Source organism: Danio rerio, chromosome 3 (assembly GCF_052040795.2).
Source record: "Danio rerio strain M-AB ecotype USA chromosome 3, GRCz13ab, whole genome shotgun sequence".
In the NCBI taxonomy this organism is placed as follows: domain Eukaryota; kingdom Metazoa; phylum Chordata; class Actinopteri; order Cypriniformes; family Danionidae; genus Danio; species Danio rerio.
Window position 1 is genome coordinate 5,272,721 of NC_141023.1, and position 21,784 is coordinate 5,294,504.

The window sequence follows — 21,784 nt, forward strand, 5'->3', positions numbered from 1 at the left end:
AGTTTTTATCCTTATTGTAAATAGAGCAATAGCTTATATGTGGCTGGTGCTCCATTCAATGAGATATTTATCTGATACTAAAGCCCCGGTGTTCCAACGCAATCTCACTGCAATTCGTAAATTTTAGATTGTGGTTAATTCATACAATCTACTTTGTACAATTTAGTACGATTTGCTCATCACCTAATGACGGTTGGGTTTAGGGGCGGGGTTGGGTGCCATGTCTCCTTTTTAAAATGGTTTCAATTATTGTACGACCGAACTCACACGAATTCACCACTAAACTGGCTAAACGTAAAATACTGATGTTTTCTGGTTAGATCAGGCTGGGTGTTGTCAATTTTTCCTAGCATGTCAGATTGTCCCAACTCCCATTCAAAAAGTAGTTGGCACATTTTGATTACACAAATGATGCTACCCATCAAATTTTGCTACTAGTGTAAATTAATGTGAAGTGGTGTGATATGAAGCTGTGATATCACCCTAACCCCAACCACAGAACCATATAAACACCGTTGATAGCATATACCTAAGGGCTAAAATAAAATGTCAGGACATCAGTCACTATTTTTACAGATTTCGGCACAATTTCCTTGACGTAGGATGTTGTGGGGATTCTTAAACAACAAATGGGCATCGTGACACAAGATTAAACCATTTCTTCTCATATAATGTGGCATACCATACACCTGCAACACCTCATGACACCACTGCAGAAAGTCTTGCATGTTTAATTTTTTCCTCGTTCTTCACGAGGAGTTCCTTCATGTGGGTGACACTGACCAATTTCTGGGTTATATTCATGGGTGCTGCCGTTAATCTGCAGGTCAGGTAATAAATAAAGCTGCGGTCACACTGCAATTTTCTCCTCAAAGACTTCCATTCCGCACGCAAATTCATCAAATTTGGTGCACTCTGACCTGTGAAATCGAACCACTTGTCTGCGAGACCAATTGAGGATCAATACATGACCTCTCTGGACAGAAATTTAAAACATGGACCAAACACTCGCTTTTTTAAATGTCTAATAATCTCGTTTAATCCTGCCCCATTTTCGCAGCGCCGTGCAACAATTTCACACGCACAAACTCTAATGTGACCGCAGCATTAGATGCATATTTCCTTATGGGTGGGTTGCGGATAGAGAAGATCAATCATTGGTCATGCAAACTTTAACTACTTTCTCTAAAGTATTAAGGTTTATAAATGTAATCTTAACAGACTGGCCAGCCTGATCTCACAAGGAAACCTAAGTATTTTACGTTTTGCAAGTTTAGTGGCTAATTCGTACACGTTCAATCGTATAAAAATGTACTGTTTTAAAAAGGAGGCATGGCACCTAACCCCAACAGTCATTGGGTGATGAGGAAATCGTACTAAATTGTATGAATTGGATCGTACGAATTCATACGAATTAGCCACTAAATCAAAAAGTTATGAATTGCTATGAGATTTCGTTGGACTGGCACAAATATGCAGACATATCCATTCTCACAACGAGTTTCTGAGTTCTCAGACTTCCGACCGAGTTTGTTCTTCTGAGGTAATCTGGGGACACGTTCAGTGCTGCGAATACTTTGTAAAAGCATGTCTTATTTAATTTACTTAATTTTTTACTTAGATTGAAACTGAGTGATGCAATGGATGGTTTTATCATAAACAGTTTGATATAGGATTCTCTGAAACTGTGAATGTTTCACTTCACTTTTATTTCGGCTGGATTATATTAACAAACCAGTTTGTATTTTGCCACTAAAGCATATAGCCTTGTTTTGAAGCACTTCAACTGTTGTCTAAATTAAATCAAATTGTCTATCTAGTAGATAACTGACCAACAACAACAACAAAAAAAAGCATTAAAATTGAGATACAAAATGTAGCCAAAGAGATTTGCTTTAAAAAAGCAAAAAAATAAAAATAAATCCAGAAAAATTATATGTAGTATATAATTTTGTTTGTGCAAGTCCACTGCACAACGGTGTGGTATCCCGTATGGTATCTTAGAATTTGAGAGTGTTTTAAACAAATGACATGTCTACATGGTATGAGCTACTGTATTGCCAGTTAAATAAAAGCAACTGTTACATAGTAAAAGTGGACAGTGCAACTGAAGGCAAACCACAAAGACTGTTAAATAAGTAGTCAAATAAGCACATGATTTTTGAAGATTGTTCTCATCACTTGAATTTTAAATTTCAGATTTTGCCATTAAAATGACATTTTATCCTTCCTAAAGCCAGGACAAACATGTAAGAAACGTCATCTGAGCCGACTGCCATTAGAATTTTTAAATACTGGGATTTGAGCATGATTGGAGTTAATTGTTAAGAGTTATAAGATACTTTGTTTGACAATGTTATATGTCTTTGTGTTCTTATGTGAAGATATTTAATGTAATTATGTGGTGAAGCCAAAGACAAATTTATTTTTAATTAAGATGAAGTCAAACATCTAAAAAAAAAGCATGAGATCAAGGACAGGTAGTAGAGATGTGGGGAAGACAAGACGAAACAGGGAATTAGCGAGAACCAGGAACTTAAATACACTGCCTAATGATTTCAAACACAGGTGAAACTAATAGAAATCAACCAGTGGCGGGAAGTGGAACAAAGAAATTACGTCACCATCCGACACAGAGGGAACACAGCGTTGTTGTTGTTTTATTATTGTCAATTAATGTCATGCTTTAAACAAGAGTTTAAATAAATGATAGCAGAAGTTTTGTTTTGATTGTAGTCAATTTTGAGTTCACTGTACATTTTCACCTCTAGATGCCAGTAAAGCAGCTCTGAAAGATCAACCTCTCACTAGCAACATAAATCATGCATTAAAAAAACAAACATTAAACTAAGTATTTTCTGTTTCTCTACTAAATACATTTAAGGATTTATGCTAGCTTCATGTTTAACTATGTGGAAAAAAAACCTTTGGGAATAAATATCAGTGATTCCTATGATTTATTTTAAGCCTGCATCATGCATTTTAATTCAGTACAATAAATATTCGGATAAATGTATTACAATAACTTGCAATCAATAATAATGCAATAGCTATACATGCAATGCCTATTTTACCTTTATTTTTTTGTAATTCAAAATTTTTGGAGATTTCCAGGTTATGCATCAGATAATTGTGTTTTAAGAGTTAGATATGCTTGGCATTGATAGCAGGTCTGGGATGCTGTCCTGGGAGAGACATTTAGCTTGTAGCGGTAGTTCTACCAGGAAGACCTAAATGTCACGTAGCTCATCACAATCAGTTCCAACCAATAGCCACGAGACACAAGGAATACTTAATGCCACGTCACTCATCACAATGAGTTCCAACCAATAGGCAAGAGACACAAAGAATATTTAAGCTGTCCCTTCATTTCATTCATTTGATTGCAGGCACCGACGCAGACGTTCACCCACCATCCTCCCCCCACCCCCAGGTTGGCCCCGTCCAGGGGGAGGGAAGGCTCTGCCCCTGCCTTCGTCCTCGGCAGACGTAGCTGGATCTAAAAGCTTCCAAACCAAGCTATGGAGAGGGCCTCCGCCAAAGAAATCCTGTTTCATGATACTCTTCTCAAACAATACTCATCAATAAATGTTATTCAGTATCATAATTTCTCCCTGGTCTTTCTGGTAGAACCCTGAGCATACACTTATATTATTCATTTATTTATTTTCTTGTCGGCTTAGTCCCTTTATTAATACAGGGTCGCCACAGCGGAATAAACCGCCAACTTATCCAGCAAGTTTTTTTTATGCAGCGGATGCCCTTCCAGCCGCAACCCATCTCTGGGAAACATTCACACACACACACTCATACAATACAGACAATTTAGCCTACCCAATTCACCTGTACTGCATGTCTTTGGACTGTGGGGGAAACCGGAGCACCTGGAGGAAACCCACGCGAAGGCAGGGAGAACATGCAAACTTCACACAGAAACACCAACTGAGCCGATGTTCGAACCAGCGACCCAGCAACCTTCTTGCTGTAAGGCAACAACAATACCTACTGCGCCACTGCCTCACCCATGCTTATGTCAATAAGCATCTAAAGGGGGTTCTAGATCAGTTATGTGTCAAGAGCTTCTCTCAGAAATGGGTAGGGATGGCTGACGTGAAACTGACGTTTCGACACAGTGTTGAGATCCCGAAGTGCAAGTATTTCAAAACACTGCAGCGAAGCATAATCCAAAGCACTCAGGTAACGTGACTAACGTGTTTCGAAACACTTGGTCACGTGACTAAAGAGATTTAAAGCATCGATCAGTTCAGAAGCGTTTCGAGACCTGGTGAATCTGCATTTGACTGACAGGGTCAGAAAAAAACTTATGTCTTGTATAGCCTAGTGGACTGTGCATGTACATGTTGTTATTATGCTTCAAATGGCTTTTGGGTTCGAATCCTGACTTGAACAAATACTCCAAAATCATGATTTTATGTATTTTAATAATGTTACTGTTTTACGGTGCAGTCTAGATAGAATACAGCTGCCGATACGCCATCAATTTAGCATCATTTTTGTAACACTGTTAAACAATAATTAAGGTTTTAAAGACCTGTCAACATTGGTATGTGAAATAAGGGATATGCCCACCATACTAATCGATTCCCCCGACCCCCTTTGAAAAAAATCCCCAAATTACTAAATATGCTAATTTGGAGCTGTTTTGTTGTAAATAAACAGTTAAATGGTCAGTAATGCGCTATATTATTATTATTAATATTTACAAAAGATAAAATAAATAGTATACATCAGCAGAAAATAAATTAGCAAACAGTTCAGCTTATTAAAATGAATAGCTATTATAATGAAATAAAATGGAATCAAATCTCATTAGCCGTTTCTTCACTGTAGAATGTACACATTCTGCTTAAAGAGCAACAAATTAACGATTTATTTAGATTTCTTTGCTTGATTACATTATATAAAAGGTGTCACTTTAAAAATGCACAGATCGAGATGCAATGAGCTTCATCCACTTGGAAAAAATTAGGTTTACAATAAATGGCAATACTAGGGCCTTTTCTGAAACATGGGACCCATTAAGTCTTTTTTTCTGAGCATGTCACATGATTAGGTACTTTATAAATATCCAAGGACTCATTTTTATCATTTTGAGTTATTTATTTAGTTTTAATTTTTTTATAATTTATTCATTTTATTTACTTAATTTTTTTTATTTATTTATTTGATTATTATTTTGTAATTATCATGAGTAATTTTTTTCTTCTTTCTTTAAATGATAAATGTACAACAAATGATAAATGTACAAATCAACTTATGTGGAGGGTAGGGGTGGGAATTATATCGGTTTAAATTTCTCTGTAAAAATACAGTACTTATATCTGAAAAGTTTAATAAACAAAAACAAAAAAAATGAAGGCATTCGACTGCTTACCTAACTGTTTATGCTCATTTAGGATGAAATTACTTGTGTTTGAAAAAAAAAAAAACCTCACCAAGATCAACATCTTTAGATAATAATATTATTAATTATGTGTATATGTCTGCTTAAACACGCACCTAAAACCCAGACTTATGCTCTGGGATAGAGCTAGCGGGATAGAACTGTAAAATACTGGAGGATCCCGAGAAAAACGGGAGGGTTGACAGGTATGTTTTAAAGTACTGTGATGGTTGCGTTTAGGGTTTGGGTAGACGTTAATAAAATACAATAAATGGGAAATTTAATGAATAATAAAAATAAATCTTGTTAAATTCCCGCCACAACCGTGTCTGATCTAGCAACAACCCTGTTTTATGACCAAAACAAGACAAATTTATTCACAAAGTGTTTATTCGGATGTCAGACCAACGTTGAAACAAAACAAAGCCTTTCATACTGATATTAGGCATTTCAAATGAGCTGAATCAGCCTGGATTTAAACCCAGTATCTCTGCATGGTAGTCAGGAATCCTCACCGCTCCACTAAATAATTTGAAGCTTAAATTATACAAAGTGGGGTTCAATACCTCAATTTGCTCAACTGTTCTTTGCTTAAGGTATCCCAGTGCAATACATAAGATGACCACTAGGTGTCACTGAAGTTACATATTTCAAAACATTTTGAAGCTTCGACACATTTGCTTCGACTGTTTCAGTGTTTTATAAAGCCTCCCTTAGCCCACTACTAGAAAAGGAAAGCACCGGATGAGATGGGGTGGAAGGCAGGATTCTTGTAAAACGAAGATAAAGCAGTCGGGTAAAATTGGTTTATTTATAGTAAGCTTGGATCAATCGGATTGGATTATTACTGATTATGGATTAGAATCCAGCCGCACTCAATCATATCACATGCGCCTCTCAAATTGGTTTATGAAACTTCACTTCATAATCATTTTCAATTCTACAAATCTAACTAATAATCCCTGACAATTTCATTGACTCTTCTGCAGATAAACCGCTGTAGAACTAACATATAAAAATATGAATTTAGGCAATAAACATCTTTGAGGTGTACAGTTAGATAAAAGTAGCTTTTATTTTTTAAATAAGGCCAGATCGCTGCTTGTATCGATAACAACGACAGCGGCACTTTAACTGGTTTGTATTGATTTCTGGTCAGCCGAGAATGTCAATAACAAATCTGTCAATGTGTTGTTAGTGACTGACCACTTTACGAAGCTTTCTTGCGCGTACGTCTGTCCAAATCAAACTGCCAAGATCGTTGCTCGTGTTTTGTGGAATTTTTTTTTTTGTGTATGTGGTTTCCCAGAGAGGATCCACTCTGATAGGGGTGCAAATATTGAGAGTTCCCTGATTTCAGAAATGCTGAAACTATCAGGTGTGGATAAATCTCACATGACACCATATCTTCACCTGGGTTATGGTCAGGCTGAAAGGTTTAACCGTACTCTTGGGATGATGATAAGATCTCTACCCTCAAGGTCGAAATCGAGATGGCCGCAATTGCTGAACTCTCTGACCTTCTTATACAATTGCACTAGGTATGAGACAACTACCTGCCTTTCTTTTTGATGTTTGGGCGCACGCCGTGGTTGCCAGTGGACGCTCTGTTTGAGAGTATAGTTTGGATGGGGGTGCTGTTGATGTGAGTAAATATGTCCAGTCTCTGGGACGAGATCTGAAAGAGGCAATGTCGCTTGCACAACAAAATGCGCGTCAACAACATGGCAAACAGGCTGAACATTATAAAATAAAATGCAAGGGTCATTCTTTGCAGTCTGTTTCTGTTTCAGATGAAATTATGTCAGGCATTTAACAAAACAACAAATTTCAAAACCTTTAAATGTGGATTTCAAGAGTTCACACTTAGCTGATGATTGGTAATAAGCTAGTTTGGCATGCTGTCCCGGGAGAGAGCCCCAAGCTCATGAGAGCCTCAAGCCTGGGGCTCCCTCCCGTTGCAGGGCGAGAGGGAAGTTTGAGCTCAGGTAGATCTCAAGAACCCCCCCTCCTGCTGTGTGAGGGTTGCTAAGGTGATGCGTTGCTGACAGAATTGAATCGAATTTGGTGCTAATTTGGTTTAGTCAATTTACTTAGGTTTCATGTTTTTGGGAGTGTGGGAGGAAACTGGAGGACCCGGGGAAAACCCACGCAAGCACGGGGAGAACATGAACTCTACACAAAAATGCTAACCACTTGGGTAGATGCCCAAACCGGAGGCATTTTTTGCTGTGAGGCTGCAGTGCTAGCCACTGGGCCGATGTGCTGCCCTGTAGACAAAGGAGGCGAAGGGGTGGAAGGGGGGATTCTTCTAGACGAAGATGACTAAAGGTAAGGTGTTTGGTTATTTATACTGGGTTAGGAGTAGTCTGATTGGTGGTTCGTACGTTAGCTTGACTCGGGGCCAGCCGTGTTAGTCATTAGCACGTGATCCTCTCGAAATTAGTTTATGAATAAACTTCACATGTGGAGATACAGAAGCCTGTCTGTAATTTTTTCGTGAAGTTTATTCATAAACTAATTTCGAGAGGGTCACGTGATTATGATTGAACACAGCTGGTTCTGCAATAGCATGTATGATCCGCCAATCAGGCCATTCCTAACCCACTATGAAGAGCCAGGGGTTTTTCACTACAGTCATCTTCGATTTGAAGAATCCCCCCTTCCACCCCTACCTTTTTACCTTTCCCTCCATAGGGTGGCACGGTGGCCCAGTGGTTAGCACTGTTGCCTCACAGCAAGAACGTCACCGGTTCTAGTCCTTTAACAGGCCGGCGGTCATTTCTGTGCGTAGTTCTCATGTTATTCCAGGGCTCGTGTGGGTTTTCACCGGGTCCTACGGTTTCCTCCCACAATTTAAAAACATGCCCAAGTGAATTGATCTAAATTTAGCACTACAGTACTCAATCTCTCATCCTGCAGCATATCTCTTCATAGGATTAATTTTAGTCATTAGCTTTTATCAAGGGGGCAGTTGTCAAAATCTACCTGAGCTCAAGGCTACCCTCTCGCCCTGCAAACGGGAGGGAGCATAGGGCTCAAGGACCTTTTGAACTCAGGGTTCTCTCCCGGGACAGCATGCCAAACTTGCTTATCAATCATCAGCTAAGTGTGAACTCTTGAAATGGACAAGCAAACTTTTCGGGGGACATAAATTATTCATTTTCCTTCGTCTTAGTCCCTTATTTATCAAGAATTGCCACACGAACCACCAACTATTCCTGCATGTTTTATGCAGCGGGTGGCCTTCCATGGCTGCAACCCAGTACTGGGAAACACCCATACAACTCTCACATTCATGAACGCCAGCCACTTTAGTTCATCCAATCCACCTGTACTGCATGTCTTTGGACTGTGGGGGAAATCCACGCCAAAACAGAGAGAACATGCAAACTCCACACAGAAATGCCAAACTGGCAAAGTCGGGACTTGCACCAGCGGCCTTCTTGCTGTGAGGCCACAGTGCTAACCTCTCTACTCTTTACTAGCCGGGTTCCAGCTAACTCTATCAAGCCTCTTCAGCTGCTCCAGAACGCAGCAGCACGAGTGGTCTTTAATGAACCTAAAAGAGCACATGTCACTCCGCTGCTCATCCGTTTGCACTGGCTGCCAGTTGCTGCTCGCATCAAATTCAAAGCTCTGATGTTTGCCTACAAAGCGACTTCTGGCTTTGCTCCTTCTTATCTGCTCTCACTTCTGCAGATCCATGTGCCCTCAGAAACTTGCGTTATGTGAATGAACGTCGCCTCGTGGTTCCATCCCAAAGAGGGAAGAAATCACTTTCGCGAACGCTCGCGTTCAATCTGCCCAGTTGGTGGAATAAACTCCCAAACTGCATCAGAACGGCAGAATCACTCGCTGTTTTCAAGAAACGACTAAAAACTCAACTCCACTTCACTTCCTAATCTGCAATTGCCTTTCTGGATATACCACTAACTGTACTCAAAAAAAATAACAAAAATTTTACTAAAAAATTACTAAAAATTATTACTAAATTACTAAAAAATTACTAATACTTTCCTTCTTAGACTTTACAGACCTGAAACTTGCCTATAGCACTTATTCATTGGTGCTCTTATAGTTGTGTAAATTGCTTCGTTGTCCTCTTTTGTAAGTCGCTTTGGATAAAAGCATCTGCTAAATGACTAAATGTAAATGTAACCAGGGACTTGAATCATATTGTGCTATTTTAAAGATGCAATACTCTAGCAATTACATATTTGGGACGCCATTAAAAGAGGTAATGAGAAAAACAAATCTGGGCAAAACTTGTTTTATTAATAGCACATTTAAAATGAAGCTCGAAGATTATGCTGTCTGAATTTCTGCTGTACATAATCAAAAGTAGGAGTTACAGCTGTGTAGTGACCGACTCATTGGCATTTTTTACATTTTCCTCTTACAAATAAGGATAAGAGAAGCATTTTAAAGTAACAATAGGTGCAGTAACAAGTCTAAAGCTGAACATTGCACACTTTTTATGGAAAAGCAAACAAAACAAACAGGATAGGTTAAGAGCAAGCAGAGAGAGTCATTCCACCAGAAGGCAACATTAATGGTGAGGGTCCAGATTTGACGTTGAAACATCAATAAAAACCTGCGCTCTCATCCTTAAGCTTTCGATAAAGGCTCTTCGAATGTACCGAGCCGGGACTCCCGGAGGTACGATGATCTGGGAAACGGTGGTGCTTTCACCAGCCCTCCGTGGCACGTTTCGCTGGACCTGCAGATTGTAGTATCTCAGATTGTTACGGTTTATAAGCCCCTGCATATCAATGCGGACATCAGCAGAGCGTAACAGATTAGAACGTGCCTGGTCCACTAAATACCCATTGTCCCACTGACTGACTAAGTTTTCCACCTCATGTTTAAATTTGCTTCCATCAGCAATGTCATCAGGATCTGGGTTAGCGGTAAAGATGGTTATCTTCTTGTTTCCTTTATCTACCTTTGTGCATATCACAATTTTCTGGGGGTTGTTGTCATCGGCTCCCCTCCTGAGATGTGTAGAGGGGACGTAGGAGCACTCTGCAGATTCAATGGGCCCACAGTAATCATAACCTGATCCTGAGGTCCAGCACCAGTTGTAACTATAGCCATGTAAACCACAGAAGTGATCTGAGCGACATGGTGTGCCTTTATAAGTTACATCCACTTCTGGAGAGCAGTAGTCCCAGCCTTTGTCTGTGTGGCACCAGTAGTAATCTCCTCTCTCATAATAATGGCATACGTCAATGCAAACAGAATTTTCATAAGTCCAGTAGTAGAACATCTTTGGCTTCACGAGGCCACAGTAACCCCAGGTTTCCTCCACTGCACACCAGTAGTACTTGCTATTGCGTTTTGCGCATGGCCTGTCTTCTTTACACTGCTTGTTCATGTAATCCGTGTTTTCATTAGGTGAACAGTAATCCCAACCCTGTTCAGTATGGCACCAATAGTAGGATTCACCTCTTTGTTCACAGTTGTCATAACACTGTGCATCTGTGTAAGATCCATAATGGTTGTTGTCGTCCATTACCAGCCCACAGTATCCCCAATGTAAGAAACCAGTTTTGGAGGAATAGTTTTTACCACGCTTCCAGCACTTACTGGTTTCACTGCACTGCCTGCCCCAGTAGTCTATGTTTTCTTTAGGTGAACAGTACATTGTCTGGCACTGTCCATCTTTATCAATAGTCTTGCACTTGTATGCACCCCAGTAGGCCTTACAGTCTTCAATACAACGAGTTCCTTGATGAGTCCAGAATGTTTTCCCGGCACTCGATGAACAGGCCATGAATATGAGCAAAACAAGAGAGATGTAAGGATGATCCATTTTCTGTGAAAGGAAAGAGGAGAGTGAAGTAAATAAAGGCAACATGCTGTAATAAAACCATCGTAAAATGTATACAAATTATCAACCGTACCCATTAGGCTAAGAATGATATTTCGTATGTGTTTGTTAATCATTTTTAAATGAAAGATTGTAAGAAATATGAATTTGATAACATTGATTTTGATAAGTGAAGTTTAGTTATAAACTAATTTCTAGAAGATCACATGCTTGTGATTTACCATGGCTGGTCTCGCATTAGCTAATTATGATGTCCCAATCATAGACTGTAAATATATGGACGTAGTATCCGTGACGTCACCCATAGGTTTCTAAAGAGCGCAAAAGAAGCCACAAGTAGGCGTGGCCAACCGTTGCCATTTTGTTCGCGCGTCATCACACCCACGGCGGGATACCAAACATGGGCAAAGAGGCGGAGAGTGGGCGGAGCTACAGACACATGCTGCATTTTGCTTGGACCTGGTTCGGACACACTTTACTTTGGGAGAACGCTTAATACTTTATCACCTGCGACTCGTTTGTATTCTGACCACTTGTGCTTGGCTGTACACTATATCAATAAAGTGTTTAGACTTTTAAAAACACTGCTGTAATACATTGAGCCACTAAACATTGTTCTTATGACGTTTTTCAACAGGAGGAAAACGCGAATTACTTCCAAACACTTCAGATATAGTCTGTGTTAGTAAATGCAGGACTATTGATGAAATCCAGCATAACACTGTATGACAACGCTTCAGATGACTGTTCTAGAGCCAACAGCTAATCAATCCGTCAGATTCTGGAGTGGATTACAGCTCTAAATATAAATATAAACGATAAATGATCTTAAATAAAACAAATACATGTATAGAGATGGTGTATAAGTATAACTTTACTCACATGGGAAACGGAGGCCACGTGAATGGTTTGTGAGCACAATTAAGTGCACTCAGCATGCCATGCCATCTAATAATTGTAGGAAACAAGTCCAAAAGGCGGTTGACTGTGTAAAGCCACATAAAACAACACAGAAATACGATAAATATGCCGAGTTCAGTGGCTAATCTGCAGGATTCAGCTGAGGTGACGTGACGGCCACCAACGAGACCTAGCTGTCACTCAAGTGGCCACTCCCTTAATTATGCAAACTTAATATAACTTAATATTAAGGAAACGGATGAGTTATAAAAAAATTCACCCCCTCACAGTTGTCATGAAGGGTAATATTAGCTGTATTAACCAAAATCTTTTTTTGTACCAGGCTGTAAACACCTTTTTTTCTGCGGTAAAGTTGGCCATTCTAACAGTGGGCTCAATTGAAATTTGCTCTGTTTTGGAGCCAGGAGCGGCCAGGACTAGCAGAATTTCGGATGAATTGCAGTTTTAGTTACTTCCGTATTGGCTTCCTGAGAGAGAGCGGGAGGTTGCCGCTTGGTCCCAATCATATAATTTTTAAGTTACCATAAAAAAGCAGTCTTCAGTCCACATTTATAGTCATCTGGAAGATAGCTCTGCCTTTGACTGTGCTTCAGCAACTTAATACAAGCATCAAACAAACATCAACTTTCATCTTTATATCCATCATCTGCTTTACAGCTATTATCTTCTTCAACTGTAAATTACTTTTTAATTTACAGTTTTATTCTGCACCAAACATTGCACATATGTCCTGGCAAATGCTAATTGAAATACAGAAATACATTTAACATATTGCATTGCCATTTTGCATATTACATTTCAAAATGAGGCGAGGCAGTGGCGCAGTAGGTAGTGCTGTCGCCTCACAGCAAAAAGGTCGCTGGTTCGAACCTTGGCTCAGTTGGCGTTTCTGTGTGGAGTTTGCATGTTCTCCCTGCGTTCGCGTGGGTTTCCTCCGGGTGCTCCGGTTTCCCCCAGTCCAAAGACATGCGGTACAGGTGAATTGGGTAGGCTAAATTGTCCGTAGTGTATGAGTGAGTGTGTGTGTGAATGTGTGTGTGTGGATATTTCCCATAGATGGGCTGCGGCTGGAAGGGCATCCGATGCGTAAAAAATTTGCTGGATAAGTTGGCGGTTCATTCCGCTGTGGCGACCCCGGATTAATAAAGGGACTAAGCCAAATGAATGAATGAATTTCAGAATGAGTTATGCTACTCATTTGCTTCCACACTATGCTGGAATATTTTCAGTTTTGTAACACTCAGATTCAGACAGTTTTGTAACACTTTTAGTTCTGCTTTTTTGTTGGATGTTATTCTTTTATGCTGCATAAAATAATGCGAGTGCTCAACCCTACAATTCCCATATTACAACACAACACCGTACATTATAACCATGTGCTCTCACCTTCCTTTTAGTGTGTACTTTTTTTTCCAGAAATCTTGTGGCGTCTGCTCCAGCTTCAGGCCAGTATGGCTTCCCGTGGCTCAATGAGAATAAATACTCCAGCTCAAATCATAAATATTATTGTAGGTAAAATTACTTTGAGACTCATTTGAAAGATTAACAGATCATCATATACAAGCACTTTGGTTTAATGAACAAATTTCCGGCAAAAAAAATGATAAAAGGCGACATGACAGCGAGTAGTCTTCACCATGAAGTACGACAACTAACTAACTAACAGAGAAGTCCTACTTTTATACAGATACTGTCTTGCTTAAAGCCTTGGTTACTTATTTCAAACACACACATAAGCAGACTTGCATAGCTAAGATCTTCCTGTTTTTTTAAAGGCATAAACACACAACAGAGCCTGAACTTCCTTTTTTCTTGAAAGCATACTCACAAATGACTCTTGCATAATAACTCATCTTGAGCCTCTGGAGCCTCACAGAGCATATCTTTGAACAGAAAAACAGCCCCAGAGCTTTTAGATTTCTAAACATCTAAATCTCTAACCTCTTATTTGAGATCATTAACAGCGTTGTAAAGCCTAAAAGTTTTACCTTTTTGTCAATTTTCTGCTATATTTGATTCACTTTCCTTCAGCTTAGTCTCTTATTTATTAGGGGTCGCCAGCAATGGAATGAACCTCCAACTATTGCGGGCATATGTTGAATTTCCCTTCTAGCCTCAGCCCATTACTGGGAAACACCCATACACCCTTACATTCAAACACACACTCATAAACTATGGCCAATTTTGTTTACCCAATTTACCTACACTACATGTTTTTGGACTGTAGGGGAAACCGGAGCACCCGGAGGAAACCCACGCCAGCATGGGGAGAACATGCAAACTCCACACGAAAATACAAACAGGCTCAGCCGGGACTCAAGCCAGAGACCTTCTTGCTGTGAGGCGACATTGCTAACCGCTGAGCCACCTTTGTTCTTGCTCATTCGTAGGCCTCTGCGGCCATCTTCTTCTTGGTCTCCATCTAAGACTGCTTACTGTCTCCTTCAACCTTGTGCAATAAGATGGCTGATGATCCCCAAATGTTTAATCAGCTAATGAACAGCATGTATTTCAGTTTAAATTTAGCTATCAATAGTTATACTTTATTTCTCTTCCTTTTGGTATTTTGAAGCACAATTTACAGCCTGTTCATGATCCACCAATGGAAATTGTGAATACTTACTTATGATTACTAATATTTTTCCCCAGTCTGGATTTTGTTCAGGAGTGTATAAGACAGCAAACATACAACGTGCAGCGACTGAACTAGATAGAAGTGTTGGATCTGGGGTGCGTTTTCCAAAAACTAACGTAACTCGCGGCTGAACTATCATCGTACAATGCATCGATTGGAAAAAGAACAATGTAGTGACCAGTGTTTCCCAAAACTCGTAGTTTCTCTGTCGCAGATTCATCGCTTGGACCACGTTAATTATAACGTAAAACGCCCATAATGATGCTCTAAACAGGGTGAAGTAACTACTACTTTAGGGAAGAACCTCATATTTTTTGTGCAAATTATATTGTTTTACATGCACACATTTAAAAAAAGAAAAGAAAACAGTTTTAGTTTTGCTTAAAACATGCCCTCGCTTTCCATATTAACTAAAGTATATGTAAATGGCACATATAGGGCCTGTGTTTCCTTTACTAATATTATTGAGAACATTACATTTTCTACTCTAAAACATAAAATCCCTTAGAAAAGCTAACACTTATTCTAATATCATATATAGATTATATAAATAAATAAACAATGAGGCTATTTTTTAAGAAATTAAATTTAATATTTATTAGGAAATTATAGAAAATCCTACATTAATATTATTGATGATGATGATGATGATAAAAGTAAATATTGAGCAGGAAATGGTTTATTTATTTTTTTATAAAAGTTTACTTTTACAATTTGAAACATGCAAACCACTACAGAAATGTTCTAACCAGCAGGCCCATGTCATATACAGAGACATTTGTTAATAAATACCAACTATAAATGAAAAGCATTAACATATGTTATGTTTTTTTGTTTTCCCAAGCTTTGGAGACGTAACATTTTAAATAATGGGTCACCTATAGCTTTCATCATTAGCCACGGCTGTGTTCAAAATGACATCAATGTTTTCAAAGTGCACTGCAAAGGGAGCGCAATTTGAAACATGAAGATCGCTAAAACTGAACTGTAAAATTCTTTGAAAACAAATTACATCCAAGAGAGATGACTTTAATGCTTTTTTTAAATAATTCCAAGTTTAAATGTTAGAATGTTCTAAATGAATAGAGCATAGGGGGGATACCAAGGAATAGAACACAGCCAGGAACAATGTTTCTAACTACAGCTCTAGAGGTGTAGTTGCAAGCATACAAGTTTGCGAATGTTTATTGGAACGATGGATTTGGGAAACGCCGAGTCAACAAACTATGTTTGTAAAGACGGAACCTGCGACCTTAGTTGGCTGACAAAGTTTTTAGTAAACACACCCCTGAACAGTACATTCAACTCACAAACTTGGTGAAAGAAGAACAGTCAACTTCACAATGATGAAAAAAATAGAAACAGCAACATACAGACTCCCAGAAATACAAGACAAACATGTTTAATTATTCTTTTATTAGAACGTCATTTGAAGTCACTGTTGTGGTGATCAGTATTTGCTTTAGTTGGACAATTGGTTCTATGAAGTTGTATCAGTAAATAAAGTAAAAAAAGTTCAGTCCTTGTAATGGAAAGATCACTGTAACGCATTAACAATGAACTAAATTTTGTCACGTGAGGAGATCAAAGCAAGGAACAACAGAGACGAGGATCCAAGTGCAGATAAAATAAGATTTTATTTAAGCAAAACAGGGACAAACAGAAGTGGCTGATACAAAAAGGACAATCCAAAAACGTAGTCAAAAAACTGGCATAAGGTCAAAAAGAGATGGCAGACAGGAATCAAACAATAAAAAAGGGTAAAGTCAAGAAACAGGTAGGGATGGCTGACGTGAAACTGACGTTGACACAGTGTCGAGATCCCGAAGCGCAAGTGTTTCGAAACACTGTACTGAAGCATGATCCGAAACACCCAGGTCACGTGACTAAAGTGTTTCGAAACACTTGGTCACGTGACTAAAGCGATTCAAAGCCTGGACCATTTCAGAGGCGTTTCAAGACCCGGAGAATCTGCATTTGGCTGGGATCTTCAATTTTCGACGCTGTATCATATGGCCTTGTGGACTGTGCGTGTGCACATTGGTACTGTGCTTCAAATTTATTTTGTGTTCGAATCCCGACTAGTCCAAATACTCCAAAATCATGATTTTATGTATTTTAATCATGTTACTGTTTTATGGTGTAGATAGGATACAGCTGCGGATATGCCATCAATTTAGCATCATTTTTGTAACACTGTAAAACAATAATTCATATTTTTACAGTACTGTGATGGGTTTAGGTTTTGGATAGACGTTAATAAAATACAATGGGAAATTTAATTAATAATATAAATAATTATTGTTAACTTCTGGCCACAACTGTATCTGATCTAGTAACAACCCTGTTTATGAACAAAACAATACAAATTTATTTACAAGTGTTTATTCGTATGTCAGAGCAATGTTGAAACAAAACGATACAAAACCAAAGCATTACCAACTGGTATTAAAGCTTTTCAAAATTACTGCATCAATCTCGATCAGAACCCATTGTTGCTGCATGATGGTCACGAACTCTAACCGCTCGACTAAACCATTCGTTGAATCAAGGCTACAAAGTGGGGTTTCATACCTCAATTTGCTCAACAGTTCTTAGCTGATGCTGTTTCAGTGAAATATAAATAAAATGACCACTAGGTGTCATCGTAGAGTGGTGTTTCGAAACGTTTCGAAGCTTCGAAACATTTGCTTCGATAGTTTCAGTGTTTCACGAAGCCTCGCTTTGCCCACCACTAGAAACAGGCAAAACAACAAGAAGCTAGGACATGCAAGGTACGTACATCAAAATCAAAGACTCCTTACTAAACTGGTGTATGTGTGGTGTATAAACAGTCTAAATGATCAATCATCACAAGTCTCAGCTGTGTCTCATCAGCCTTGATGAGCAGCTGGTGTTTGGCATGGCCTGATAGGACTTGTAGTTCCTAAACATGACCTTTGTAGTTCACCAGCGATCTGTCAGGAAGGATCACTGGTGAACATGACAAATTTATCAAAACTGCTACAACTTGTGTTGAAGTAAAAACTGAGATGCTTAGAAATCAAAACTCAACTTTCAGCCTAAACACAGAGGACAATCTAAATAAATAGATGTACATCTTCAGAATCCAAAACTGTGCAATTAACATTAAAATAATTTGTTCTCACCTTTCAATTCAGTGTAGTCAGCTATTCAGCAACCCTGGCCAGTGTCTGTACAGCTTTGGTTACAGGTTTGGCTTTTTAGGGCTTTTGCAGTTAACACAGGAAAGAAAAGCAGTCAAGCATGTTTTTTTGTAAAAATAACAGCAGTACCGATCCGCCCTATATGTGGACTATACAAGGTGCATTGGTCCCCTCAAGGTACAGAAGGCCCCGCGCTCCCCATATCCAGTGATTCACTTACCAAACACACAGCCTGTTTTTCACCTATGCTCTGCGTTACAAAACTATGCAAAGCATCTTAACACTTCTAAACAATTGTGATCAAAAGAAAGATCCAGTTTTTCTTCTTTCACCTTCTCCACGCCTTCTTTTGCAAGCCTTGTGCAATCAAATCACACATATCAATTTCTAGCAATTGATTTAGGAGGGTGTATCTTTTCTTATGGAATCAACAAGATTAAATGTCAGGGCATGTCAACACATCTTAGGGACCCCAAAATCCCCTCCGACCCCTGAGGGTTAACATAGCATGTAAATGTCAAGGACACATACTTCTCAAAAGCTGTGTATATTTGTGTTTTTGTTATAAACTCAATTAATTTGGTATAATGTGTATGTTAATTTATATTTTAAAATCATAATATGTAATACAATGCAAAGCAGAGAATGTGCACCCTTGTAATAGTTAGAGGTTAGTTGTTTGTAAAGGAAAGAGATGCTATTGGAGACTACAGATCCCATGTTTTGAGTTACGTGAAGTGCGGGACCATTGCATTATGGGTGAAACTGACACGGTGGCAGAGAGAAGCCAACGGTACAGAGCCAGAGAGAGAGGCTGTTTCTCAATTCCAAGAACGCAGAGAACGGACTTGTGTTCTTGTGGAGAGCGGTCTTCCCAGGTGTCCTCGGAAGAACGAACTCAGGAGACCGCGAGGGCAGAGAACACGTCCTTTGAGAATTGAGATGCTGCGTTCTTCCTGATGGTCACATGACCTTCACGTGTTTTAAATGGTAAATTATTTAAACATTACAGCCTTCATACAACCATTTATTGTTTTTCCCCTTTTTAAAATATATACTTTGCATAAAAACATTATAAATATATGTTGCACAATATAAATAAAACAGATTTTAATACGAATTTCAGCAAACAAACAACTCTTAATGTGTTTATTCCTTTATTAAGATGTCCATGGTGATGTTTACTTTCACCGTTTCATTTAGGGAAACTCCTGAGGTAAATAATTTATATCTATGAACTTTAATAATAAATCTAGATAAAATGCTGCGCTTCCCACCTCCAGTCGCAATGACTTCTGGGACTTCCAAAGCGAATTCGGTGCTCAAGTCTGCATCGGTGCTTCCTCGATATCAAGAACACATCCGGGAAGTTTCACGCGTCCTCCGTACTTGCGGTCTTGAGTATTGGAACTGAACTTAGGCAGCTGATGATGACGTTTCACGAGGACGCAAGACCGCTGAAGAACGCATATTGAGAAACAGCCAGAGTTCATTAATCTGCATGGTCTAAGAGGGCGCAGACGGTAATTTATATTTAATTCTGTTACATTTTGTGTATAGCATTGTGAATTTACATGAATGATGTTGCGTGTAAAGACTGATGTCACTGGATTCATAGTTGTCACACATGTTCATATGCAATCAGCGCACATTTAAGTGAGAGACTGTGAAAAGGACACTGAGAAGTGCACTGAGAAATGTTATATGTTCTATTTCTTGTAGTTTTCGCGGTGTCTACTGCAAAGAGAGAGAAAGAGAGAAACAAATAAACAGTAAAGACATCAGTATGAAGCCTGGCTATCATTTTATTCAGACCAGTGCGGCTACATAGCATTTTATGGTAACACTTTACAATAACAGTACATGAATAATGATGTATTCATATGTAAACTAAACATTACTTTATTATGAATTAATGATGAGTTAAGGTATGCACTAATCATGAATTAACTTTAAGTACAACATGAGTCACATGAGTTCATGTGTAAATAACGACTACCTTAATTACTTGTTAGTACATGTTGTTAATTAATGTATTAATTAACATTTAAGTTTAGGCTAAATGTAACCAACATGAACTCATGAGCTGTTAATGTATAGTTATGTGTTACAGCCTCAGACAGTGAAGTATGAGAGCCAGTAACAGTAAGAAAGATGCAAGACACACAGATTAGGATCTGCTGCGTTCTGGCGCTTTCTTTAATAGCTTTTTCCTTTTTTTCAAAATAAACAGCAAGTGCAAAACGTTTTGTCAATAACTATTAACAGTATTCCTTCACAGGTTATTCTTTCTGGACATTTCACATAACAGTATTACAATTATTCATCCATGAAGTCAATAAACGTAATACCTTAACATTTTCTCTTTATACATTTTAAAGCAGCAATAAACATCTGTATACAATTCAACACCTTTTGTGTCTTACCACCACCATATGCCTTCATTTCACACAATAATTTATCTTAATGATACACATATATTTTAGACATGGTGAGGTGTTGTACAAAGAAAAATCAGCATCACTAGAGTACAACAACATTATAAATTTGATTAAATATACAATTTATCAAAATCAACAGTCTTCGTTTATATATCTATAATGTGTTTAACCCTTTTAGACTACCACCATTTTGTGTTTTCTCTTTTACCCTTTAACTGCAGTGAGTAACATCAGTATAGCACAATATCCAGTTTAACCTGACAAATCTATCCAGATTATACAGAAAATACAGTTAAAGTTATTTAACATCTTTAACACATTATGTTTCTAAAGTATGATGCATTGTAAACTCTATTATTCAACTTGTAATTACATAAACTGAATTGCACATAAAGTACTCATTTTTAGAACTTAACAATCACCTTAACTGCACAACCATCATGTATGATGTTTATGAACCTCTTAGATTTCAATATAAATGAGTATTGGGTTATAAAACCGATTTTACATACCTGTAAGAAAGATGCAAGACACACAGATTAGGATCTGCTGCGTTCTGGCGCTTTCTTTAATAGCTTTGCCCTTTGACCAGAACATAACTTCCTCATTGCGCTAGTGTAATGCGCCCTCTACAGGCATCTTGCCGAACACACTTCAGTTTATGTAACAGAACACAAGTATTATTGAGGTCTTTTTAAATATTAAACTAAAAGAAAGATTTTAAAAAAATAATTTGGGGTGCACTATTTTTGCTTAAACTTTTATATTTTACAGTTACATTTACAGTCTATCACATATGTCATGACTTTACTTGGAGGGGCACATCACTATTAACTCATCCTTAACTACTTATGAACTCCTCTTCATGTTGATGTTGACAGAACACTTTACTATTGTTATTCAGTGTAAACTCACTAGTTGGACGTGCATAAGGACTTCATGAGTAGTTAAGAATGGGTTAATGATGATGTGCCCCTCCAAGTAAAGTCACAACATAATTATACATTAACATATCATGAGTTCATCATGGTTAAATTAAGCATAAACTAATGTGGTAATTATTACATTAATTAACAAACAATCATGAACTAACAAGTAATTAAGGCAGCTGTAACGGAGTAAATAAGTGTGTTAAATAATACCTAAATGGGGACAGCGCCCTCTAGAGTGTGCGTGATGTAATAAGTGCGTGGAGTAGAGACCGCCCACAGCAGAGTTAACGAAGCATTGCTGTGGGTAAGTTGCACGTTTCTCCCGGGTGGAAAATGACCATTAATAAGTGTTTAAAACACATAAATATTAGCTTTAATGTGACTTAATGTTTCAATGAATATGTTGGGACACTGTTGAGTTGTGTTTGGCGTCGAGTGTGCTGCTCAA

At 38.4% G+C, this 21,784-nt stretch overlaps 2 protein-coding genes across 4 annotated transcripts in view; both read right to left on the reverse strand.

Moving 5' to 3' along the window:
- LOC147845451 (uncharacterized) overlaps positions 1 to 21,784 on the reverse strand; it is a 140,632-nt gene that overhangs the window by 80,680 nt on the left and 38,168 nt on the right. The window lies entirely within an intron of this gene.
- si:ch73-144l3.2 lies at positions 9,662 to 20,962 on the reverse strand. Of its 3 annotated transcripts, none has more exons than XM_087243680.1 (2): positions 20,917 to 20,962; positions 9,662 to 11,225 (listed from the first exon to the last, which is right to left on the reverse strand). In XM_087243680.1, the coding sequence occupies exon 2, from the start codon at positions 11,220 to 11,222 to the stop codon at positions 9,957 to 9,959; it is 1,266 nt and encodes a 421-aa protein (XP_087099806.1). In that variant the 5' UTR covers positions 11,223 to 11,225; positions 20,917 to 20,962; the 3' UTR covers positions 9,662 to 9,956. The 3 variants fall into 3 exon arrangements, with proteins under 3 accessions (XP_087099806.1, XP_087099805.1, XP_087099807.1); XM_087243679.1 differs by lacking the exon at positions 20,917 to 20,962 and adding an exon at positions 17,946 to 18,014; XM_087243681.1 differs by lacking the exon at positions 20,917 to 20,962 and adding an exon at positions 13,548 to 13,956.